The sequence below is a fragment of the Conger conger genome, chromosome 6, assembly GCF_963514075.1.
Source record: "Conger conger chromosome 6, fConCon1.1, whole genome shotgun sequence".
Classification (NCBI taxonomy): Eukaryota; Metazoa; Chordata; class Actinopteri; order Anguilliformes; family Congridae; genus Conger; species Conger conger.
The window spans coordinates 37,734,256-37,753,753 of record NC_083765.1 but is presented as its reverse complement, the minus strand read 5'-3'; the positions used below and the strand labels follow the sequence as shown (position 1 = coordinate 37,753,753).

At 43.0% G+C, this 19,498-nt stretch overlaps 3 protein-coding genes across 5 annotated transcripts; 1 reads left to right on the top strand and 2 right to left on the bottom strand.

Annotated features, from left to right (window-relative positions):
* Window positions 1-1,018: 1,018 nt before the first annotated feature.
* si:dkey-238o13.4 (uncharacterized protein LOC560780 homolog) lies at window positions 1,019-5,868 on the bottom strand. Its single transcript, XM_061244951.1, has 6 exons — window positions 5,692-5,868; window positions 4,497-4,604; window positions 4,170-4,309; window positions 3,633-3,729; window positions 2,149-2,273; window positions 1,019-1,851 (listed from the first exon to the last, which is right to left on the bottom strand). The coding sequence occupies exons 1-6, from the start codon at window positions 5,774-5,776 to the stop codon at window positions 1,660-1,662; spliced, it is 747 nt and encodes a 248-aa protein (XP_061100935.1). The 5' UTR covers window positions 5,777-5,868; the 3' UTR covers window positions 1,019-1,659.
* Window positions 5,869-7,453: 1,585 nt separating this feature from the next.
* spata2l (spermatogenesis associated 2-like) lies at window positions 7,454-11,594 on the top strand. The gene is made up of 3 exons (XM_061244950.1): window positions 7,454-7,773; window positions 8,943-9,288; window positions 10,426-11,594. Exons 1-3 carry the CDS (start codon window positions 7,754-7,756, stop codon window positions 11,488-11,490), a joined length of 1,431 nt encoding a protein of 476 aa, XP_061100934.1. The 5' UTR covers window positions 7,454-7,753; the 3' UTR covers window positions 11,491-11,594.
* A 1,019-nt stretch (window positions 11,595-12,613) lies between these two features.
* Window positions 12,614-19,306, bottom strand: pdf (peptide deformylase, mitochondrial). Of its 3 annotated transcripts, XR_009708955.1 has the most exons (5): window positions 19,166-19,306; window positions 16,905-17,514; window positions 14,910-15,098; window positions 13,449-13,579; window positions 12,614-12,960 (listed from the first exon to the last, which is right to left on the bottom strand). XR_009708955.1 is itself a non-coding variant. In XM_061244952.1 (3 exons), exons 2-3 carry the CDS (start codon window positions 17,488-17,490, stop codon window positions 14,941-14,943), a joined length of 744 nt encoding a protein of 247 aa, XP_061100936.1. In that variant the 5' UTR covers window positions 17,491-17,514; window positions 19,166-19,306; the 3' UTR covers window positions 12,614-14,940. The 3 variants fall into 3 exon arrangements, 1 of the variants encoding a protein (XP_061100936.1); XR_009708954.1 differs by having other exon boundaries at window positions 13,449-15,098; XM_061244952.1 differs by having other exon boundaries at window positions 12,614-15,098.
* Window positions 19,307-19,498: the final 192 nt, after the last annotated feature.

The window sequence follows — 19,498 nt, the reverse complement described above, 5'->3', positions numbered from 1 at the left end:
TCCTACACTAGGGGTTCCCTCTCTCTTTTCCTGATCATGCTCTGATCCTCCTCGCTTCTGTGATATCAACCTGCCTGCCCATGGCTTGACCAGACACCAAGCCCTGTTTCCTCAGCCTGACGCCAAGCCCTGTTTCCTCAGCCTGACACCAAGCCCTGTTTCATGGGAATACTGGAGATGCTGTGGCTGTCTGGAATAGTCCAGGGGTTCCGTCATTCTTAAAACTCAATAGCAATATACCACTCTCTGCGAAATGTGTCTGCCTTTGTGTGTATGTGTTTGAGAGTGAATGTCTATGCGTGTGCGTGTTTATGAGAACCAGACATGGTTAAAGATGGTGAAGGCCACTTGCTGTTCATTAGAATTTGGCCTAATTGGGCTGTGAGCCGATACAATCACACAAAACCCTCACCACCAACTCAGTCTCACACAGCTGTCACACAGCACCCCCCCCCCCCCTTCCTATCCTCCTCCCCCCTCACTCAATCTGACAGTCCCCTAAAATAGGGGGGATATGTATAAAAGGGGATGTGATTCCTATGCACATCATCTGATATGGATATATACCCTCAAATTAAAGGGGACAGTCTGCACTGGACTACAGAGCCAAAAGAAGAGAAGTCGTACCAACTGTCCAAATACATATGGACTGCACTGTATGTGTGCATGTAGCTTCAATTTATTTCACGATGGGAAGGTTGCAATGGCACATATGCAAAATTGATGGAGCAAAAAACCAAAGAGGAATATATGTGAGTCTTATCCAACTCCCCTTCACTAGATCCCCACTGATGGCTCTGCAGAGACTGTGCTGTACTCTTGCATGATTGAACACAGACACAAAGTCATGCTATCTACCAATACAGACACACTATGTCCAGAGGCTAGGGTAAGAGAACATTTGTTTATTTGCAGACCTACCACTCATCACTGACTCATATTATAACACTGGCCCAAGGTATTTTTCTTACATTGGAGTAAGTGTTTATTTAGTGAACCAGTGACCACACCAAGACACTTTGTCTCTCTCTCTGTAAGTGTACTTTATTGAAAAAATTAAAAGCCATTGTACAGGAATAGCAACTATACAAACAGGATGTAAATGAGTGGGTGGGCCAAGAACAAGGTATCTGCTATAATTGACCACACAATAACCCAGAGTTTGGGTAAAATGGTGGGGATAGATTTATATTTAGTTTCTGTACTAAGATCAAAGCAGTACTTTACTGATGAAATCCAATACAGCATGAAACACAACTGGCCTTCCCTGGCCCACCTTACATAGTTGACTATTAGACACAATCTTGACCTTTCATCGAACAGCGTTGGCACCCAGATTATTATGCAGGACCTCAGTTGGCCTGTGCAAGTGGTGTTTAACCAAACGCAGTAGACAGTCCTGTAGACAGGACACTCCATTCCCATGATTCCATCATACAGGGGTATAGGGAAGTTGAAGTAGGGTAACATACAACACTTGGATGAAGGACTGCAGTGGCTAAGGAGCTTAGTGGCTCATGACATGAGGTGCTAGGGAGGACAGAATCAGGAGTGTTTGAAGTGAAGGGTCTATGCATTTCCTCCGCTAAATAAAGCAAAAATAAGAACAGCTTTGACATAAAGCCTTGTGGAGCTGGGTGTATGGTAGATTACAGGGTGTTAGGGTGCGGCAGAAGGATGGTTGTTCTCAAGAAGGATGGTTTTCAGGTCGGCAGGGCTGTTCAGGTTGAAGACAGCATGAGACGTGTTCCTTCTCTCCACAAGCCTGGCCACCGCCTCTCCCAGGTCCAGGTGACTCAGGAAACCAGGACCCATGCGGTCTTGGGGGGCCACACCTGTGTTTATCTTTACCTGAATACAATATGGTGAAGAGAAGCGTCCAAAGGGTGGCATCATGATTTATGTTTCCACCGAAATGAATAATTCCTGGAATTCTACATTGCTCATTTATTGCTTTTATGTGTATGTGCACATAAATATGAGTGTGTGTGTGTGTGTGTGTGCGTGTGTGTGTGTGAGCAGTCTGTGCCTGCATTAGGAGGTGAGTCATTTAGCAGCTTAGCAGCTTTAGAGATAAAAGTTTAAATGAAAAGTTTAAGGTAGATCCATATGTTGTTAAAGGTTAGAGATGCAGGTGTGATGGTTCACCTGGTTGAGTTTGCAGGGTATATCAGGGTACTCCTCTCTCAAAACCTGGCAGAATGCTAGAGCACTGGCTGCACCCACAGTGAGGAACCCAGTCCCTGGCATTAACAGCTTCTCACCAGCTCCCCCTACAGCAAAGAATGCACTGTCATGGGAGTGCTCAATATTACATTACATTACATTACATTACAAAACAGACGCTCTTATCCAGAGCGATGTACAATATGCGGTTATACAACACACATTCAGTAACCACTTTATAAGGTAGACCTGTACAACAGCTTGTTATTGCAAATATATAATCAGACAATGATGTGGCAGCAATTCAATGCATGAAAGACATGGTTCAGAGGTTCAGTTGTTGTTTGGACCAAACATCAGAATTGGGAAGAAATCTGATCTAAGTGACTGCACACATTTTGTGGCTCAAGATAAGAGCATCTGCTACATAAAATGTGTAAATGTGATGTGGTGTAATGCTGGGCTAATGTATGACTATCTGCCTGTGCAAATGTGTCACCTGTGATAGACTCACTGATGACAAAGGCATGGGTGTCTAGATTCACCTGTAATTGTATTAGATTAGTGATGGTGCAGGTGTGGCTAAACTCATCTAGGATGAGGGTGTAGAGCTCATGTGTGTTCAAGCTGTATATGCAGTGCCGACACGCCTGCGATGGGGCAGGTGCGGCTTGATTCAATCAGATACGGGGACCGAAGAACCAATTGCAACCCAGAACTTGCCAAAACCAATGTCTTTATTATACGACTCATAGAACAAACAGGCAGTGGTCAAATACTGGTTACACAAAGTTTAAATCTTCTCAAAGAACACATATCCATGGAACTAATCTCACACCAGCACCAAAGCTCACACTTGGCAAACATTTGGGGTCCTTGAATAAAATCATTCAATTTGCCCATGGACTAATCCTCCAACCCCACCCTAACCAACATATACTCACATACTCTAGAAACACTCTCCATGCAATACAATATCCCAATCCAGCCCATCCATAATCATGCATATTTTTCTTTTACTGTTCTTTTTTTTTTTTGTATTCATATTTAAGAATGTATTATTCATATTCATCATGTTAAATTACCGGCAAACAGGAAAAATGAGGGTAACAAAGTTTGTAGTTATATAAACAGGCAAAAGTCAAAACACGGGTAGGCAGTCCAAACAGGCAACGGTACAAAACACAATCCAAGAATCAAAATCCAATAGGGTAAGCAAAGTCTGATAACGAAAGGTAGACCCAAAAACAGAAGTTTGGGTACACAAACGGAGTAAATACAATGATGTACAGGCGTGAGTGCAGGGAAACAGGTAACGAGACACAGGTGAGTGAATGACTACGTAAGGGGAACAAGAATAAGAATAAGAAACACAAAAACAAAGGCAGGAAACAGAAAACACTAGGACACGGGAGCGTGAGGTATGACAGGCTCACCAGTGAAGGTGGAAGTGCTCCTGGACTCACCTGTCATGAAGGTGTAGGTGCAGCTGGGGTCATCTTTCACCAGGGGAAAGAAGGTCTTCCATGACACAAAGGTGCTCAGAATCAGAGTTTCCAACACCTGAAAATAGAAAAAGAAGGATGAAAGACAAAAAGAGGCATTGTGGAAAGGGTATGGAGGAAAGGGGAAACAGGATTTGGTAACAGGATTTAATGGAGCACTGATAGGCACCGCCAAGGACTGGTAGCTTAGTCATTAGTTTGTGGAAGATGGTGGCATATTTAACTGCGGCCTCCTCTCAGAATTAAATAATTTCCCTGTTTCCCTCATGTTTGTTAAATGCTAGTTGAAAACAATGCCTTCACTAAGTTGATATAACAGGCTAGAAAATTTGGTAACATTCCTAAAGTAGGCTGGTTTATCACACACTGAATATATTATTATGCACTGTTTTAGCCAGGCTTATAAGGGAGAGGAATAAGCCTGATGTGGGAGGCTAAGGCAGTTGTGATTGGGTGAACCATGAGTGGATAAGAGTCTGTGATTGGCTGAGAGCTCACCCAAAGCAATTCTTTGACAGTCTGAGTGTGAGGTAGGCCACCCTGCCACCAGCTGAAGCCCAGAGAGGAAACCACATCTGTCACCTTTCCTACAGCCTTCAGCAATGCCTGCTTCACCTCTTCTGCACCCTCTTCTGAACCTGAGAGGGAGATAGAGAGAGTGAGAGTGGCACAGAGTAATAATGTGTGTGTGTGTGTGAGAGAGAGAGAGAGAGAGAGAGAGAGAGAGAGAGTGTGTGTGTGTGTGCATGTGCATGTGCATGTGCATGTGCGTGTGCGTGTGTGTGTGAGAGTATATGTATGTAAGGGGGTGGGGGAGTCTCTTACCCACATTCCCCACCAGTGTGACCAGATTTTGTCTGCTGGATGGTGAGATAAAGCTTTTCAACTTCTCCAGTCTTTTACTCTCTCTGGAGATCACCGCCACTTTAAAACCTAAACACAGAAATGAGTGTCTGCAAATACACAAACATACATAGGCTAGAGAAGTGCATACACACATGCACATACACAAACACGCAAACATAGGCTCCATTAGAGCTGCATACACACACACACGCACACAAATGCCAGCACATATCATACTGTACATCATTATACAAAGAAATAAAGTGTGCACATGTCCTATATTACACAAACGCCCACACACATCTGCATTATACAGATATTACAACCACAAACCTAAATGACATAGCCCTGGTATAGCATCAATGACAAAGCTATAGCCCAATACTACTCCATAATTTACTACCTTGCAGGGCACTTTGTAGGGTGGATGGCACATATGGTCATAATGTGTTCCACTGGACCATGCAGTAGGTACAAATATTAAAATATGGTAAAGACACATTAGATGGAAAAGCCACAACTAATCATATTTCCTGCTTCTATTTATAACGAGTGCAGTACAAAGCCTGAACTAAAAGACAAAAGGGATCCTCGTATGACACTATCTCAAATTTTATGAACAGCGCGGTTCAATAGTAAAGTGCGTTTTATTTCAATGGTGAGCCCTGGAAATGACAGCGATTCTCCCGAGTTAAAGCTGGACCACAGTTTTGCAGAAACAGCCTGCCCATGCAGTGTACGAAATCCAAATGATTTGTAAACATAAATACTGATTTCCAAATGAAAAGGCGCGTCTGAGTGATTATTCCTGTGCCGGCCCGACGCACTGCTCTCATCACCCGTTGATGCATCCACGTTTTTTGCGAACAGCGAACATAGCCTACATACATCGCAATAACCTAGTTTACATATCTTAAATACATCGCAATAACCTCCGTTTAGCGTGCATAATACGGCAGGAGACGGATAGCTTAATTCAGATTAGACTGTCCCTGCGCTGTCTGGCTGGAATAACTGGGTTTTAAACTGGTTTCCGGAATGATTTTCAAACCTATCAAGGAAATGATATGTTTCCGATGTAAAACCGGTAAGATTCCATCATCCTAAAATAATGCTTATGTGACCTATGGACCTCTACATAGAGAGCTCTGCCTCTCCCAGTCTTCGATCTTACCTCTGTCCAGAAACGCTTTCACTATTCCAGAACCAACAGTACCCGCACCACCAAGCACTAGCACCACTCTGTCAGAATTTGGCATCTTGGTAAATTCCAGGTGGCTGTATGGATAGGAAGTTATGACAAACTTGTAATTGCGCGATTAGATTTACCGAAGTTGCGCTGGAGCTTTAAACGGACCGCAGGCGCAACAGGCCACGCCCCACTGCCATGGTCACCCAAACCCCGCCCACATCATGTGGGGGGCATCACACGCCTCAAAGTACATCTCATTTACTGTAGCTGCGGTATCTGGTTACTAAGTATTTATTGTTCTTATTTTACAGCAGCAGGGCACAAGGAGGTCGCTTTCCATGGTGCATGCACACACGACCAAATATTAATTTAGCCTAATTGTAGGCTATTTATGAACAGCCTTGCTCAGAGCAAGCTTACAAAGTGTTGGCTATCCTACTTCAGTTCAGTTAAAGTACAGATTGGTGTACGCAATTAAAAACACAGAATCAAAGCCGATATTATGTTTGGTCGTTTAATATTCGTTTTACTATGGTAGACTATACGATGAAATGTAGCGTACTACTTTCAAGAGAGGTGCATCGTCAAAAGGTGAAATGTAATACAGTGGACTAACACATAATCACAATCTGTAAATGAGTAGGCTCCGGATAAGAGTGTCTGCCAAATGCCAATAATATAATAGCCTAAACCCAAGTGAAACCGGAAATTCCCAAGTTGTTATCGCCCGCCCCCCTGTGGTGTTGCATGGAAAGAACAGCCCTGTGACAGAACATCGATTAGGCCTATTTACAGTGCATCCGGAAAGTATTCACAGCGCTTCACTTTTCCCACATTTTGTTATGTTACAGCCTTATTCCAAAATGGAATACATTTTTTCCTCAATTCATTTATTAAAAATAAAAAACTAAGAAATCACATGTACATAAGTATTCACAGCCTTTGCCATGAAGCTCAAAATTGAGCTCAGGTGCATCCTGTTTCCACTGATCAACCTTGAGATGTTTCTACAGCTTAATTGGAGTCTCCAACCTGATGGAGCTTGAGAGGTGCTGCAAAGAGGAATGGGCGAAACTGCCCAAAGATAGGTGTGCCAAGCTTGTGGCATCATATTCAAAAAGACTTGAGGCTGTAATTGCTGCCAAAGGTGCATCAACAAAGTATTGAGCAAAGGCTGTGAATACTTATGTACATGTGATTTCTTAGTTTTTTATTTTTAATAAATTTGCAAAAAATTCAAAAAAATTGTTGCACATCTATGGTTCTTTATGCATACTGAACTATTAAAATAGTGGGCGATTGCAAAGTGTAGGCTTGCATATGTTCAACATAAACAACCAACAATTGCATTCCCAATACGTTTTATAGGATAGCACTGCAACTAGTAGAATAATGTAACCTAATGTAGTAATTAAAAAATAGAAAAGTGCATAGTAATGGTCATTTTGTATTTGCGTCTTATTGCATAGGCTATATTCTAATTCTTGAAGTAGGCCTAGTTATGAAAATAACAGTGCTAACTCTTATAGACATAAGCTACTGAATTGAATTAGTTTAAACAAATATCTTGAAATTTCTACGTTTTTATTTCATTTTTGATTCAGCGATGCTCCGTGACATTTTATAACAACAATGTAGATTAAGTTTGCGCCGTTTATTCCATCATTAACATTACGTTTCCTATGAGTGACACTTTAACACCATTCTGTGAAGTAACTTAACGTTCTGTGAACGTCCCACGTCATACATCCTAACGACACAGGCTGAACAACGAGGAAGTGTAATCAGCACTGTCGTCCGTATATATGTCTGTGCAGTCGTCTACGTTTAGTTAGGCAGTGAACCACGCGGTGAGTAGTAGTCAGTTTAGTCAAAACAACCGAGAAACATCGCAGCAAACCAACCAGTAGAAATCAAGGAGGTGGTCAGAAGTTAAGAATAGCTTGGTAGCTAATTTAGCGAGCAAAATCAAGCGAGGTAGCTAGCAAGTATTACATTTCGTCTGCAGGGGAAGTTTAGAATAAACTTCCAGTGACTTGCTGAAATGGACAAAAACGGAATGAGGCAAGTCTTTAAATTTGTTGCCTTTATGTAATGTTCTTTGTGTATCACATTGATTGTGTTGTCTTTTGTCACATAATTGAGTAGAATAGGTCACCCAAGTTAAATTAGGTGGATAACCGTAACGTAAACTCACCGTGTTCAGAACAGCACACGGGGAAGCGGCCGCTTCCACCAGAAGTTAACGTCCGTTTAATGTTTTTTCTCCTGATTATGGTTTCTGATTATGATTGCTTATTGACTACCTCAGACACTAAAACATTAACATGATTTATCTGAATTGAACCAATAATTATACAGAAAGCGACAAATAACACAACGTCCCTGTGTTCCGAAGACCGCGTTAGCTCACGATGGTCCGAATATGGACCGCCGTATTTCCTGCCCGGTTCGTAGTCTCATCCCACCACAATGTCATAGTGGAGCACTATTACCATGTCACTGTATGCAGAAATGGATCACGTATGTGACTCGTACCACGTTTTTATGAAAAGGGAAGGACACTTTACAGAAACACAAAAACCAAGGCTGATCTGGAAGTAATCGTTTTGTTATTCGTCATGAAAGTTGCACTGTTTAGCTAACTAAAACAATCATGTTTATTTAACGAATATAGTTTTACTATGTTATTGGGTCGAGATTACTTTCACTTTCATGTGCTAACATTACTTGCTTTCTTGATATAACAGCACTACTGGTGGCGCTGTAGGACAAGTGCATAACGTCCGCAGCCCGTTCACATGTCGTCGGACCATTCAAGTGGTGTTTAATGAAATTCGGCCCATAATTGTCCTGAATTTATATATTAACTTCAAAACTTATTGAAATAAACTTCGCAATCACTCACCAAGCGAGGGCTAGGTGTCTCACGAGGTATGTACGGACTGGTTTGGCAGCATCCGGAACAGAGTTGCGGATCTGCTGGCTCTACAGGTTGTTATGAAATGAAATGCCTTAAATAACTGTTTGGACTACCTTCAGCTGTGTGCCCACAATTGTTTAACGGATGAAATTGGTGTACAGTGACCAGAAGCCTCTGTGCGCTGTCTTATTCTGAGAACCACGATTTATCCTCTTTTTTTATTTTCATCGTTCCATACTTGAAATAGGTTTTCTGTCTGTAATTGCCATTAGTGTAGGTTCTCATTGTCATTTTGTACGTCGTCCTCTAGGGGATTTGGGGGTATCTGTGAGCAATACCGAGTGAGTCTGGAGCAGCGGATTGCACAGGGACACATAGACCTTGTGGGTGGGGACGAGGAGCTCTGTCGGTGGATGGAGGGGATGCTGAAGGAAGGAGACTCCCGAGAGGTGCTAACTGTCCCGGGCCTGGACACCCAGGCAACGATGGAGGACTCCCTCCAGGCTCCGCCTGTTTGGGGTTGCGCTGTTGGTGGGATCCCTGAGCCAGCTGCAATCCCAGGCCTGGGGGCCATCAGCAAGGCCTTCGAGTTTCTGGAGCGAGCCGCACTAAATCTGTACATGTGCCCCTGGAGGAAGGAGTACAGAGTCATGAAGGTTTGTGTGCGTATGTGGGTACAGATGTGCGTGTATGTGCACGTGTGTCTTCATGCACATGTGTTGGGGGGTAAAATATCAAGTTGTAGGGGCCGTGAATAAATGACTTATTAAAAAAGCGCTGAGCTGAGTGCTATAAGTCAAATAATATATCTTTTTGAGCTAAAACATGTATATCTTTTTGAACTAACCAAGATCTATCTTTTGAGTGTGGAGAAAGCTGAATGATTTTAGTGTTTGTTTATTCTTCCTTTAAGATGTATGTTACTTCACAAAAATGACGTCTAACCTGAAAACAGCAAGCCAGCACAGGACACATGATCGGGTCAAACAAGATAACCTTTTGACCTCGTCCATTGTATGACCTCTTTCAAAGTGCTGAGATGTATCACCTACATCTGAGGAGGAGGAAGGGGTGATAGTGATCCAAGCAGACAAGGAGGGGGAATATAGAGACGGGCCTCTGTCTGAATTTCTGCTTTTGTAAATTCAAATTTGTGTTTTGATAAGCCCTGGAAGAAGTACTGTGTGAACCAGAACCATTCTCATCAAATGTGAAGCATACATACATCAAAGGAAGAGATTGTTCTATTATTAAAACTTACGTAACATTTATAGCAAATAAGAATGTATTAACAAAAATGATTTATGATTTATATTAACAAAGATTTATATTATGGTTTATGGTATTAATGAATGATAAATATGTATCAGCTAACATTAACATGAATGAATTGCTTGCCAAAGAATAAATACACCCTGCAAAGATACCTAGCTACTTATCAGCACAACTCAGAACTAGAGAGAGTTGGGAGGGGGCCGAGTCAGCATCTGGTGACCTTTTGAGGGGCCACTGGCATTGTGTCAACATTTTATCTATGGCCTTCGACAGAACAAGCCCCCTCCCTGTGAAAAATGTATAAAGATTGAACTGACCAAGAGATGTTTAGCAATGTGTTAAGCTTTGTCTTGTGCATTGCTCTTTAGGGTAAACACTTTTCCCCCTAAATGTCATATGGCTTATAAAGCCATAAAGATTTCATCTTTTGTGACAATTATTATTGGTGTAAAAAAAAGAAAAAGAAAAAAAAAGTACAGTTCTCTCTTTCTCTCTACCCCCCCCCCCCCTTTATCCAGCTCTTCTCAGGCATGTTCACACATCTGGTGAGGCCAGCACTGTCTGCGCAGCAGGTGGCACAGCTGTTTGGGTTGCTGGGATACCAGAGCAACGGGACGGAGCTGGTACTGCGAGACGCGCTCCCGTCTGCAGCCGGCCTGCTGGGTTTGGCGTGTGCTTTCTTTGTGGCGAGGTGCGAGAGCCGGCTGCTGTCCACCGCATCGGGAGGGCGGCCAGGCGCCGAGCTGACCCTGGTGCAGGAGAGGCGGAAGGGCCTCAGCCTGCAGGTGGCGCTAGAGAGCCTCCAGGGCAAAATGGATGCGTCAGCGTGGGGCCACATGGAAGATGTAGACTTGTACTCTGAAGATGCCTGTGGGGAGAAGGTGGCCAGTGCAGGGGAGAAGCTTTCCACAGCCCCTGTGTCTAGAGAGAGTGTGTGCCCACCGCCTGCAGGGGGCAGCAGTGGTGTCCCCACCCCCACCCCAACCCCAACCCCAAGTCAGAGTCTCCACATCACTCTGTCCCAGCCGGGTACCACCAAGTCTTTTGGGCAAGTTGGGAAGGGAGCTGTCTCACTGACTGCTGAAAATAAAGGGATGGGCACAGCACAGGGGCAGAATCAGACCTGCACCTGTGATCAGTACCCTGAGTCTCTACTTTTCGATAGTTGCCAACAGTGCAACGAGACGCACTCTTTTCATTGTGCGACCCTGGACATCTGTAAGAAGAACAAGCACATCATCAAACCTGCCTATCAAGACCGTAGTAAAAAGACCAAGCACAACCCCCGTCTCCTTGGTGATGCAGCCCTGCCAGGGCGTACAGAGGGAGGGGCTTCAACTGCTCTGTCGAAGGAGCTGAAAGTAGGGTGGGATTCAGCAACTACAAGGGACGAGCCCAAAATGAGTGGGGCTTCAGCACCATGTGGTCTGGGTATGACCTGCGATATGCCGTACTGCAGACAGTTACCTCATGCTTCATGCAAGGACTGTGGTTTTAGGCTCTGCGAGAAATGTTGGATGCTTGCTGACACAACTTGTAACTGTGGAGGAATCATTCTATCCATCTCAATGACACCTGTGTAAATCTACTGTCCCTTCTCACATTCAAAGAGCTACACCCTTACCTGTCACTGCCATAGCCAAAGGGAAATGGAACTGTTTAAGTGAAAATAATGCATGAATGCAGATATTTGTTTGCGAAACTTGTCTTAAACTTTCATCCTTTGTACCAAGAGCTAGGAAACAGACTTGCCATAGAAACAGAAATTGAATTAAAAGGGGCATTTTTAAATGGGAGATTTTGTGTTGCATGGAAATCATGTGACTAGTCAAAGATTGCCCCCTTGGAATATTAGCCTAGCTATGGTACAGGAATATTAGATATCTGTGCCAGTGTAATAACTAAGTGGTGTTTGTAGACGTTCAATGATTTTTCTTCTGCGGAATGTGGTTTATGATTATGGTTGCTTATTGACTATCTTAGACACTAAAACACTTTGAGTGATGTGAATTGGAACAATAATTATAGAGAAAATTACAAATAATTACACAACGTCCCTGAGTTTGGAAGACAACAGGTTAGCTCATGATGGTCCAAACACATATAAACCTACCCGGTTCGTAGTGTCTCTAGCAACAGCTTCCCCACCAGAATGTCACAGTGGAGCACTATTACCATGTCACTGTATGCTGAAATGGATCGCATATGTGACTCGTACCAAGTTTTTATGAAAACAGAAGGAAATATACTTTATTCACACACAAACCAAAGCTGATCCTAGTATTTGAAGTTATCACGAAAGTTGCAGTGTTGGGAACATGGTGCGCTAACTTGGTGTTCGGAACATGGAGCACGGAGTTCACGTTACAGTAAAAAATACTATCCATCAGTCTGTCCATCATAATGTACTTTGGCTCCTGTTTTTCCTTGTAAACATACAAATGACTACACGACACTGCTTTTCATTGTTAAAAATCAATTAAATTTAGGAATTGAAACAATTTCCATGTTCTACAAGGACTTTTCAATTGATTAAGTTAATTTATCTTCCTCATCAATTCCTGAAATTACTGAAAATGAATCGACCTCCCACCAAATTGTTTACATGTTTGTTTTTCAATCGGAAGAAATAATTGAAATATTGTAATTGAATTGAAATGATTTCAAAGAAAATACAATGAAGCAATATATTATACATGTGTTATACATTTTATTCCAAACTTACACCAAATAAATGATTTACTATTAAAACAGAGCAAACTCTTCTCTCTATGTCACTCGCTGTGAACCAACATTGGTGTATACAGCCAACTGGGCAAAGGTGGAAATGACCACATATGGGATGTGGCAGCAGAACTCCAGGAAGTGGTCCCCCACCCTCTGGTTTAAGGTGCAGCAGACTGCGGTCACTCATTGTGCTCCTCCCAGTGGATGTTGGTGAAGGTGTAGCTGTCCATGTGGTCGACGTACAGAACCCCCTCCAGGTGGTCCATCTCGTGCTGAAGGATCCTCGCTGGCCTTCCAGGTAACGGGTTCCGCCCGCTCGTTCAGCCCTGAGGAGAGCACACACCAGTCACACCTGTGCACCCCCGCTGGCCTACCAGGTAACGGGTTCCGCCCTGAGAGGAGCGCACTCTAATCACACCTGTGCACAATCAATATCATTCATTGGTTCTTCGCTGTTACTCTTGTAGGGCATTTTACATAAGTGCGCCTCTCTTTAGACCCCCAAAAGGAAACAGACTGTGTTTACCATGTTGACATAGGGTCAGCAAGGTTTGAGGAAAAGACAGTGCTCGTCAATACAGGACTATTGCTCCCATCATTGTGCTGCCTCTGCGCAATTCTGTCACCAGAGTGGAATGCTCCCAGAACTGATGAGTTTAAATAGCACTGTATAAACCATGGGTTTTCCACATACAGTGTTTGGTGTCTTTAGATAGCTAATGTTGTGGGAAATGGTTTGGTGTCATTGGTAGTGTAGTACACTGGTTGCTGAATAAAGATCTTGTAGGAATAAACTACAGGTAATGCAAGTTACCTGTGAGTCCGCATCCAGCTGTGATACAAAGGTTAACCAGGTTTGTTAGACAGAGATAACATCAGCAAGGCCATTGTTGGTAACGCCGTCTTGTGACTCTATTCGATGATCTGTTGTTATTCCTGTAAACCCTGGGTATATAAAGGGAAACGTGGAATGGTTTGAGGAGACTCACTAATACGACCTCCTGCGCACCATTCGCGTATAGCCATTCATATTACATCTTGTAATTCTTGTAACACATTGCAATTCTATTTCTGCAATGCACATTGTTTAATAAATTGTATTAATTTGAACCTGCATCCTCTTAAGACTCGCACCACTGCACACTTAGCAGTTTAGAGTCCTAACAGACATAGACAGCCTGGGATACCTGCACCCTGTAGTCACTCGCCTATTCACCAGTGGCGTCACAAGACACAAAAGTATATCATCGTAGGTACACAGGCCACAGGCACATCTGCGTCTACATAAATAGATAGATAGATAGATAGCGATGGTATAGAGCCACACTATTGGCGGACATTTGCAGTTCCTTTTATTGAACTGTTAGAACAGAGGATCAGTTGAACTTATCTTTTGGAGTCAGATAAACGAGAACAAAATTAAATTAAGCCTGTTCCAGTAGCATTGATCTCAGATACTTCCACCTTTTGGTGTATTTTGGGGGGTTCTTACAGTTCTCAACAAATTATACAATGTACATCAGTAAAGATTTTCAACTTGAATAAATCGTTCATCAAGATCTGATGTGTTCCTTAAGTGTTTCCTTAATTTTTTTTGAGCAGTGTATTTTACACACACACAAACCAAAGCTGATCTAGAACTATTTTAAGTTATACATCATGAAGGTTGCACTGTTTGGAACATAGTGTGCTAACGTAGCATTCAGAACACAGAGAACGGAGTTTACGTTACATAAAAAAAATACTATCCATAAGGTATTGTGGCTCCTGTTGTTCCTTGTAAATATACAAATGACTACGCAACACTGCTTTTCATTGTTAAAAATCAAGACTGAAATCAATTTTGATTAAGTAAATTCAGGAGATTAATTCAAATTAAATTGATGAATTGAAACAATTTCCATGTTCTACGAGGACGTTTCAATTGATGAAATTAATTTAGCTTCATAATAAATTCCTGAAATTACTGAAATGAATCGTCCTCCAAGCTGTTTACATTTATTTTCTTTTTTTTAAACCAGAAGAAATAATTGAAATATTATAATTGAATTGAAATGATTTCAAAGAAAATACAATCAAACAATATATTATACACGTTATAATACATTTTATTCCTAACTTACACCAAATAAATGATTTACTATTAAAACAGAGCAAACTGTTCTCTCTTTGTCACTCGCTGTGAACCAACATTGGTGTATACAGCCAACTGGGCAAAGGTGGCGATGACCACATATGGGATGTGGCAGCAGAACTCCAGGAAGTGGTCCCCCACCCTCTGGTTTAAGGTGCAGCAGACTGTGCGGTCACTCATTGTGCTCCTCCCAGTGGATGTTGGTGAAGGTGTAGCTGTCCATGCGGTCTACGTACAGAACCCCCTCCAGGTGGTCCATCTCGTGCTGAAGGATCCTCGCTGGCCAGCCGCTGGCCTGCCAGTAAACGGGTTCTGCCCGCTCGTTCAGCCCTGAGGAGAGCACACACCAGTCACACCTGTGTACAATCGATATCATTCATTGGTTCTTCGCTGTTACTCTCATCATCAGGGCTGAGTTATTGACCCAGTTCTGGTTATTGCAGTGGCTATTACACCTTTTCGGCCAGGCCCCCCTTTTGGTACTTTTTTGAAGCCCCCCACCCCTTCTTTTCGGTTTCTAATGGACTTTTTCTCCACTTCAGCCCTCACCACACGCCGCTGCTTTAAAGAACCACTGTCTTATAGTACTGCGTATTTGCCAATTAATGTGAATAATGCCATTCACAGTACTGGCTAATATGAGCCATATGAGTTTTTGCGAAGGTACAACATCTATCTATGCAATACCAGAGTGAGCCAGAGTGGAGTCAAAGACGACATCTTTTGTTAAATAAGACATTTGACAGACTATTCTCCAATTATACCTTTGGTTCAGTCCATGGAAAATCTGCCAGATTTGCTTAAAGCGGGGAAGAACCTGAAAAAGTACTCTGTATCAGATATTGAAAAAAATTGCAGCATGAGGTAGCATCATTTGACCATATTCCTCCCTGTGTTAATGCCAAAGATATAATGCTCAAAATTGACACAAACACAAATTTGCACTCGCAAATGACTTCATGAGTGCCATCCCCCATTGTTTAAGAGACTATATCTCTAGAAAAACGAATCAAAATGAAATGAGTTTAATGCGTTGTATGTTCTCTATTGAAAATACAGTGGCTTCAGAAAGTATTCCGACCCCTTCACTTTGTCGTAGATTTAATTTTAAAGGGTAAAAATACTGATTTTATCCAATCAATCTCCACTCAACACATAATGACAAAGTGAAAACATATTTTTAGACATTTTTGCAAATTTAAAAAAATCAAAAAATGAAATCTCTCATAAGTATTCACGGAACCTTAATTCAGTACTTTGTAGAAGCCAAAGGGGGCAGCAATTACAGCTACAAGATTTTGTGGGTCTCTACAAGCTTTGTACACCTTGAATTGGGCAGTTTATCCCATTCTCTGTAAAGAATGACCGTTGGGTTCTTGGTCACCTCCCTGAATAAGGCCCTTCTAGTCTGGTTACTCCAGTTTGGCCAGATGGCCAACTCTAAGAAGAGTCCTGGTGGCTCCTAACTTGCATTTCACAATTATTGAGGCCACTGTGCTTCTGGGAATCTATGCCTTGCCATAATTTTATTGTGGAGGTCTACAGAGAGTTCCTTGGAATTCATCGCTTGGTTATTGTCCTGACATGCATATTGTGCGACCTTATAATTACAAACAACATTTACACAAAGTTTGAGCAATATTGTAGTGGTCACCCCCCACACCTCTGGTTGATTTTCCACAAAATGACCCTTTTTTTAAATATATAAAAACAATACTTATCTCCGAGTTACCTTCTAAACCCAAAATATGCTTCTGTTGGTTCTCACCCTTGTTTGTTATCAGTGTTGAGAGCAGACAAAATTGTTTTGGATTCAAATGCTTTTCTGTGCTCTGTTGATTTTGTCTGGTGCAATTTGGCTAAACAAGAGGACCAGAAGGCGGAGTTTGCCATTTTTGAGAGTATTGTATAGGTCCCACTAGACCAGGGATCATTAAATCAGTGCAGAGCAGTGAAGGTGTGGTAGGGGCCAGTGAAGGTGAGGTCACTGAAGGTGTGGTAGGGGCCAGTGAAGGTGTGGTCACTGAAGGTGTGGTAGGGGCCAGTGAAGGTGAGGTCACTGAAGGTGTGGTAGTGAGCAGCGAAGGTGTGGTACAGGTAGAGGGAAGGCATGCAGCAAGGCGGACACTCGCTCACCCGAGACCTCCACGGACAGGTAGCGTGGCACACAGGCGGAGAAGCCCGAGACGCTCTCGCAGGCCTCCAGGAAGGTGGCGGTGCGCGAGTCGAGCACACGCAGCCGCGGGTTGATGAAGACGCGGAGCGGGACGGGCGCCAGGCCGCGGGCTTCCTGTTCGGCAGGCGACCAGTCGTGCATCATGCTCTCGGGGTACTCCAGCGCCAGGATGCGCAACGGCACGCCGATCTGTGGCGCACTCAGGCCCATGCAGTCTCGCTTGCGCATAACCCGCACCAGTGTCCCGATCACCTTCTGCACCTCCGCCCCCCCCACTGCCCCCGCGTCCACCTCGGCCGCCCGCACCCTCAACACAGGGTCGCCCACCTGGCACACGTGGCTGTAGGGCGGGGTCGGCGGGGCCCTCACCTTCCGCTTCAGATACTGCAGGTAGGAGCGCACCTTGATGTCCGAGGAGTGCGCTCTGGCCAGGTTGGGGCTGGGGGAGGCTCGCCGCCAGAGGGGGGCGCCGGTGAGTTGGGTTTTATGGGCGCCCTCCCGGAAGAACCAGCGCAACAAGATGGAGGGCCGCAAGGTTCTATTCATGGCTGGGTGTGGTTGCAGCCCCACCTGCAGGAAGAATCAAGGCTGTCTATCAAGAATCAAGAAGGCAGGCTCAGTTGATTTCTCAACCATTTAATGGTCAAAACCTTTCTTGCACTTTAAAAAATGCACATATTGTAAGCTTTTTACAGGATTTATTCTACAGTAGTAAGAAAGTGTTTACACGCCTCGGATTTGCAGCATGGGTACAAATAGCTAGAAAGAAATGGCATAAACTTGCCCTGGCCATCTCTTGCCAGATCTCACATTTTTATTACTGTTGATGGTTCAGTCCTTCGTCTGAGCAGATGCAGCATGCAGGCAAATCTCTTTATGGATAATATGATTTCTTCTGCCCTACTGTTCACCTGGGTCAAATACGTAATTGTTTTGGATTCAAAAACCTTTCTGTGTCCGACAGATCTTGCCTGATGCAATTGAGTGAACCAAGATGGACCAGAAGGGAGAGGGGGCTGCCAATATTTCATAGGTTCCAAAACAGCAGACACGCCCAGTATAGATAACTAACATAGATAAATATTTGAATACAAAACAATTACATATTTGACCAAGATCTGTTGTGGAAGACATCATCTGTCAGCACCAGCAGGGAAAGCGGTGCAGACGCTGAGCTAGATAGATAGATAGATAGATAGATAGATACTTTATTCATCCTGAGGGAAATTTTAGCTAGTGCAGGACAGCCTTTGTGGTTCGAGTCTGGTCCAATAATTTCATCTTGCTACATTTATTTGTATGAGAACAGTGAGGTACACATAAATGCTGCAAATGTACACGATCTGATCACTCTCAGAAATACAGGTACAGTGGAGATACATTTTTGTTCTTTTGGGAAGACATTTCCCACATGTAACCTACAAGTACAGTAATGTTCCATTTGGATACAAATAAGAGTCTTGGGCAAGTAAAAAAGGTACAAATGAGTTGGCAATTGTTTATTGTATTGAATTTCGTCTCGGACTAGGCTTAATCCGCGTCTGCGAAACAAGACCATGTTTACCTTTACGAAAATGGGAATTTTAAATGCTAAGGCCTATAACATTTTCAGCTTCAGTGACATTTCAATGTTTCAATCACACTAAGAGTAACAGCAATTCGTCGAAAGGGTGTGAATTGTTATAGAGCAATGAAAATGGGGAAGGTAACCAGAGCGCAAACGTTATTCGGGTACATGTGTGTAATTGTCAAACAACCAGGAACTAAGTTAGACTAGTATCTGCTACTGTACTTCACTTACTGTTATAAGCTCTCGAACCATTGTCTTGATCATGCTCACGAACTCTTTACTACCAGCTAACGCTACCAATCTCTGTTGACATTTAGCTAACTAGCTACCAACATCTGTGATGCTCAACACACCCCACAGAGCCGCCACATGCCAGTGTTGACAATACTAGTTTCAATAACGTTAAGTTACCAGGCTAGCCTGCGAATGTTGGTATTTGTACGGTATATGTACGGTAATAAAATAGTAACAATATAGCAAACAATAGCGTGAATGTAGGTTGATAGACATGATTTCGTAAACTGCTAGCTAACTTAGCTAACCGGTATGTCGATTCAGTAGTGCTAGCTACCGCGTGCAGCAAGGAGACTTGCAACTATAGGTTTCATACAGTTCCTCGCATGTTCCTTGGCTGTTATGTCGATTGCTTACCAATAATCAGTGTACCGTGTGGCGACCTTAATTTGGAAGAAAATAGATGGATTCAGTTGTGCAAAATCCCATTTTATTGCACAGTGACCTCTCGCTTGTCTGACTTTCACTCACGATTTAAACTGTTTTGGAGATAGCTGATACAACTTCCGGTTTTATGATCACGTGGTGCTAGAGGGTTTGCCCGGACATGTCCTCAAAGGGTTCGAGCTGATTTGGTTGCCAGATGTTGACATATAAGTGTATTGCAAATGTGGATACTAGTAAAAAAAAATGCACAGAATTTCAGTTTAGTTTTATTTGTAGAAATTACTCCCAATAAAAGAGGTCTTA

Coding starts and splice junctions, on each gene's coding strand:
- si:dkey-238o13.4 (XM_061244951.1), bottom strand. CDS start 5,776: ATGCCAAATTCTGACAGAGTGGTGCTAGTGCTTGGTGGTGCGGGTACT. Junction 3,730..4,169: donor CTGTCAAAGAATTGCTTTGG/GTGAGCTCTCAG, acceptor TTCTATTTTCAG/GTGTTGGAAACTCTGATTCT. Junction 1,852..2,148: donor TACCCTGCAAACTCAACCAG/GTGAACCATCAC, acceptor TATTGTATTCAG/GTAAAGATAAACACAGGTGT.
- spata2l (XM_061244950.1), top strand. CDS start 7,754: ATGGACAAAAACGGAATGAG. Junction 7,774..8,942: donor ATGGACAAAAACGGAATGAG/GCAAGTCTTTAA, acceptor GTCGTCCTCTAG/GGGATTTGGGGGTATCTGTG. Junction 9,289..10,425: donor AGGAGTACAGAGTCATGAAG/GTTTGTGTGCGT, acceptor CCCTTTATCCAG/CTCTTCTCAGGCATGTTCAC.
- pdf (XM_061244952.1), bottom strand. CDS start 17,490: ATGAATAGAACCTTGCGGCCCTCCATCTTGTTGCGCTGGTTCTTCCGG. Junction 15,099..16,904: donor CCTGTCCGTGGAGGTCTCGG/GTGAGCGAGTGT, acceptor TGCTCTCCTCAG/GGCTGAACGAGCGGGCAGAA.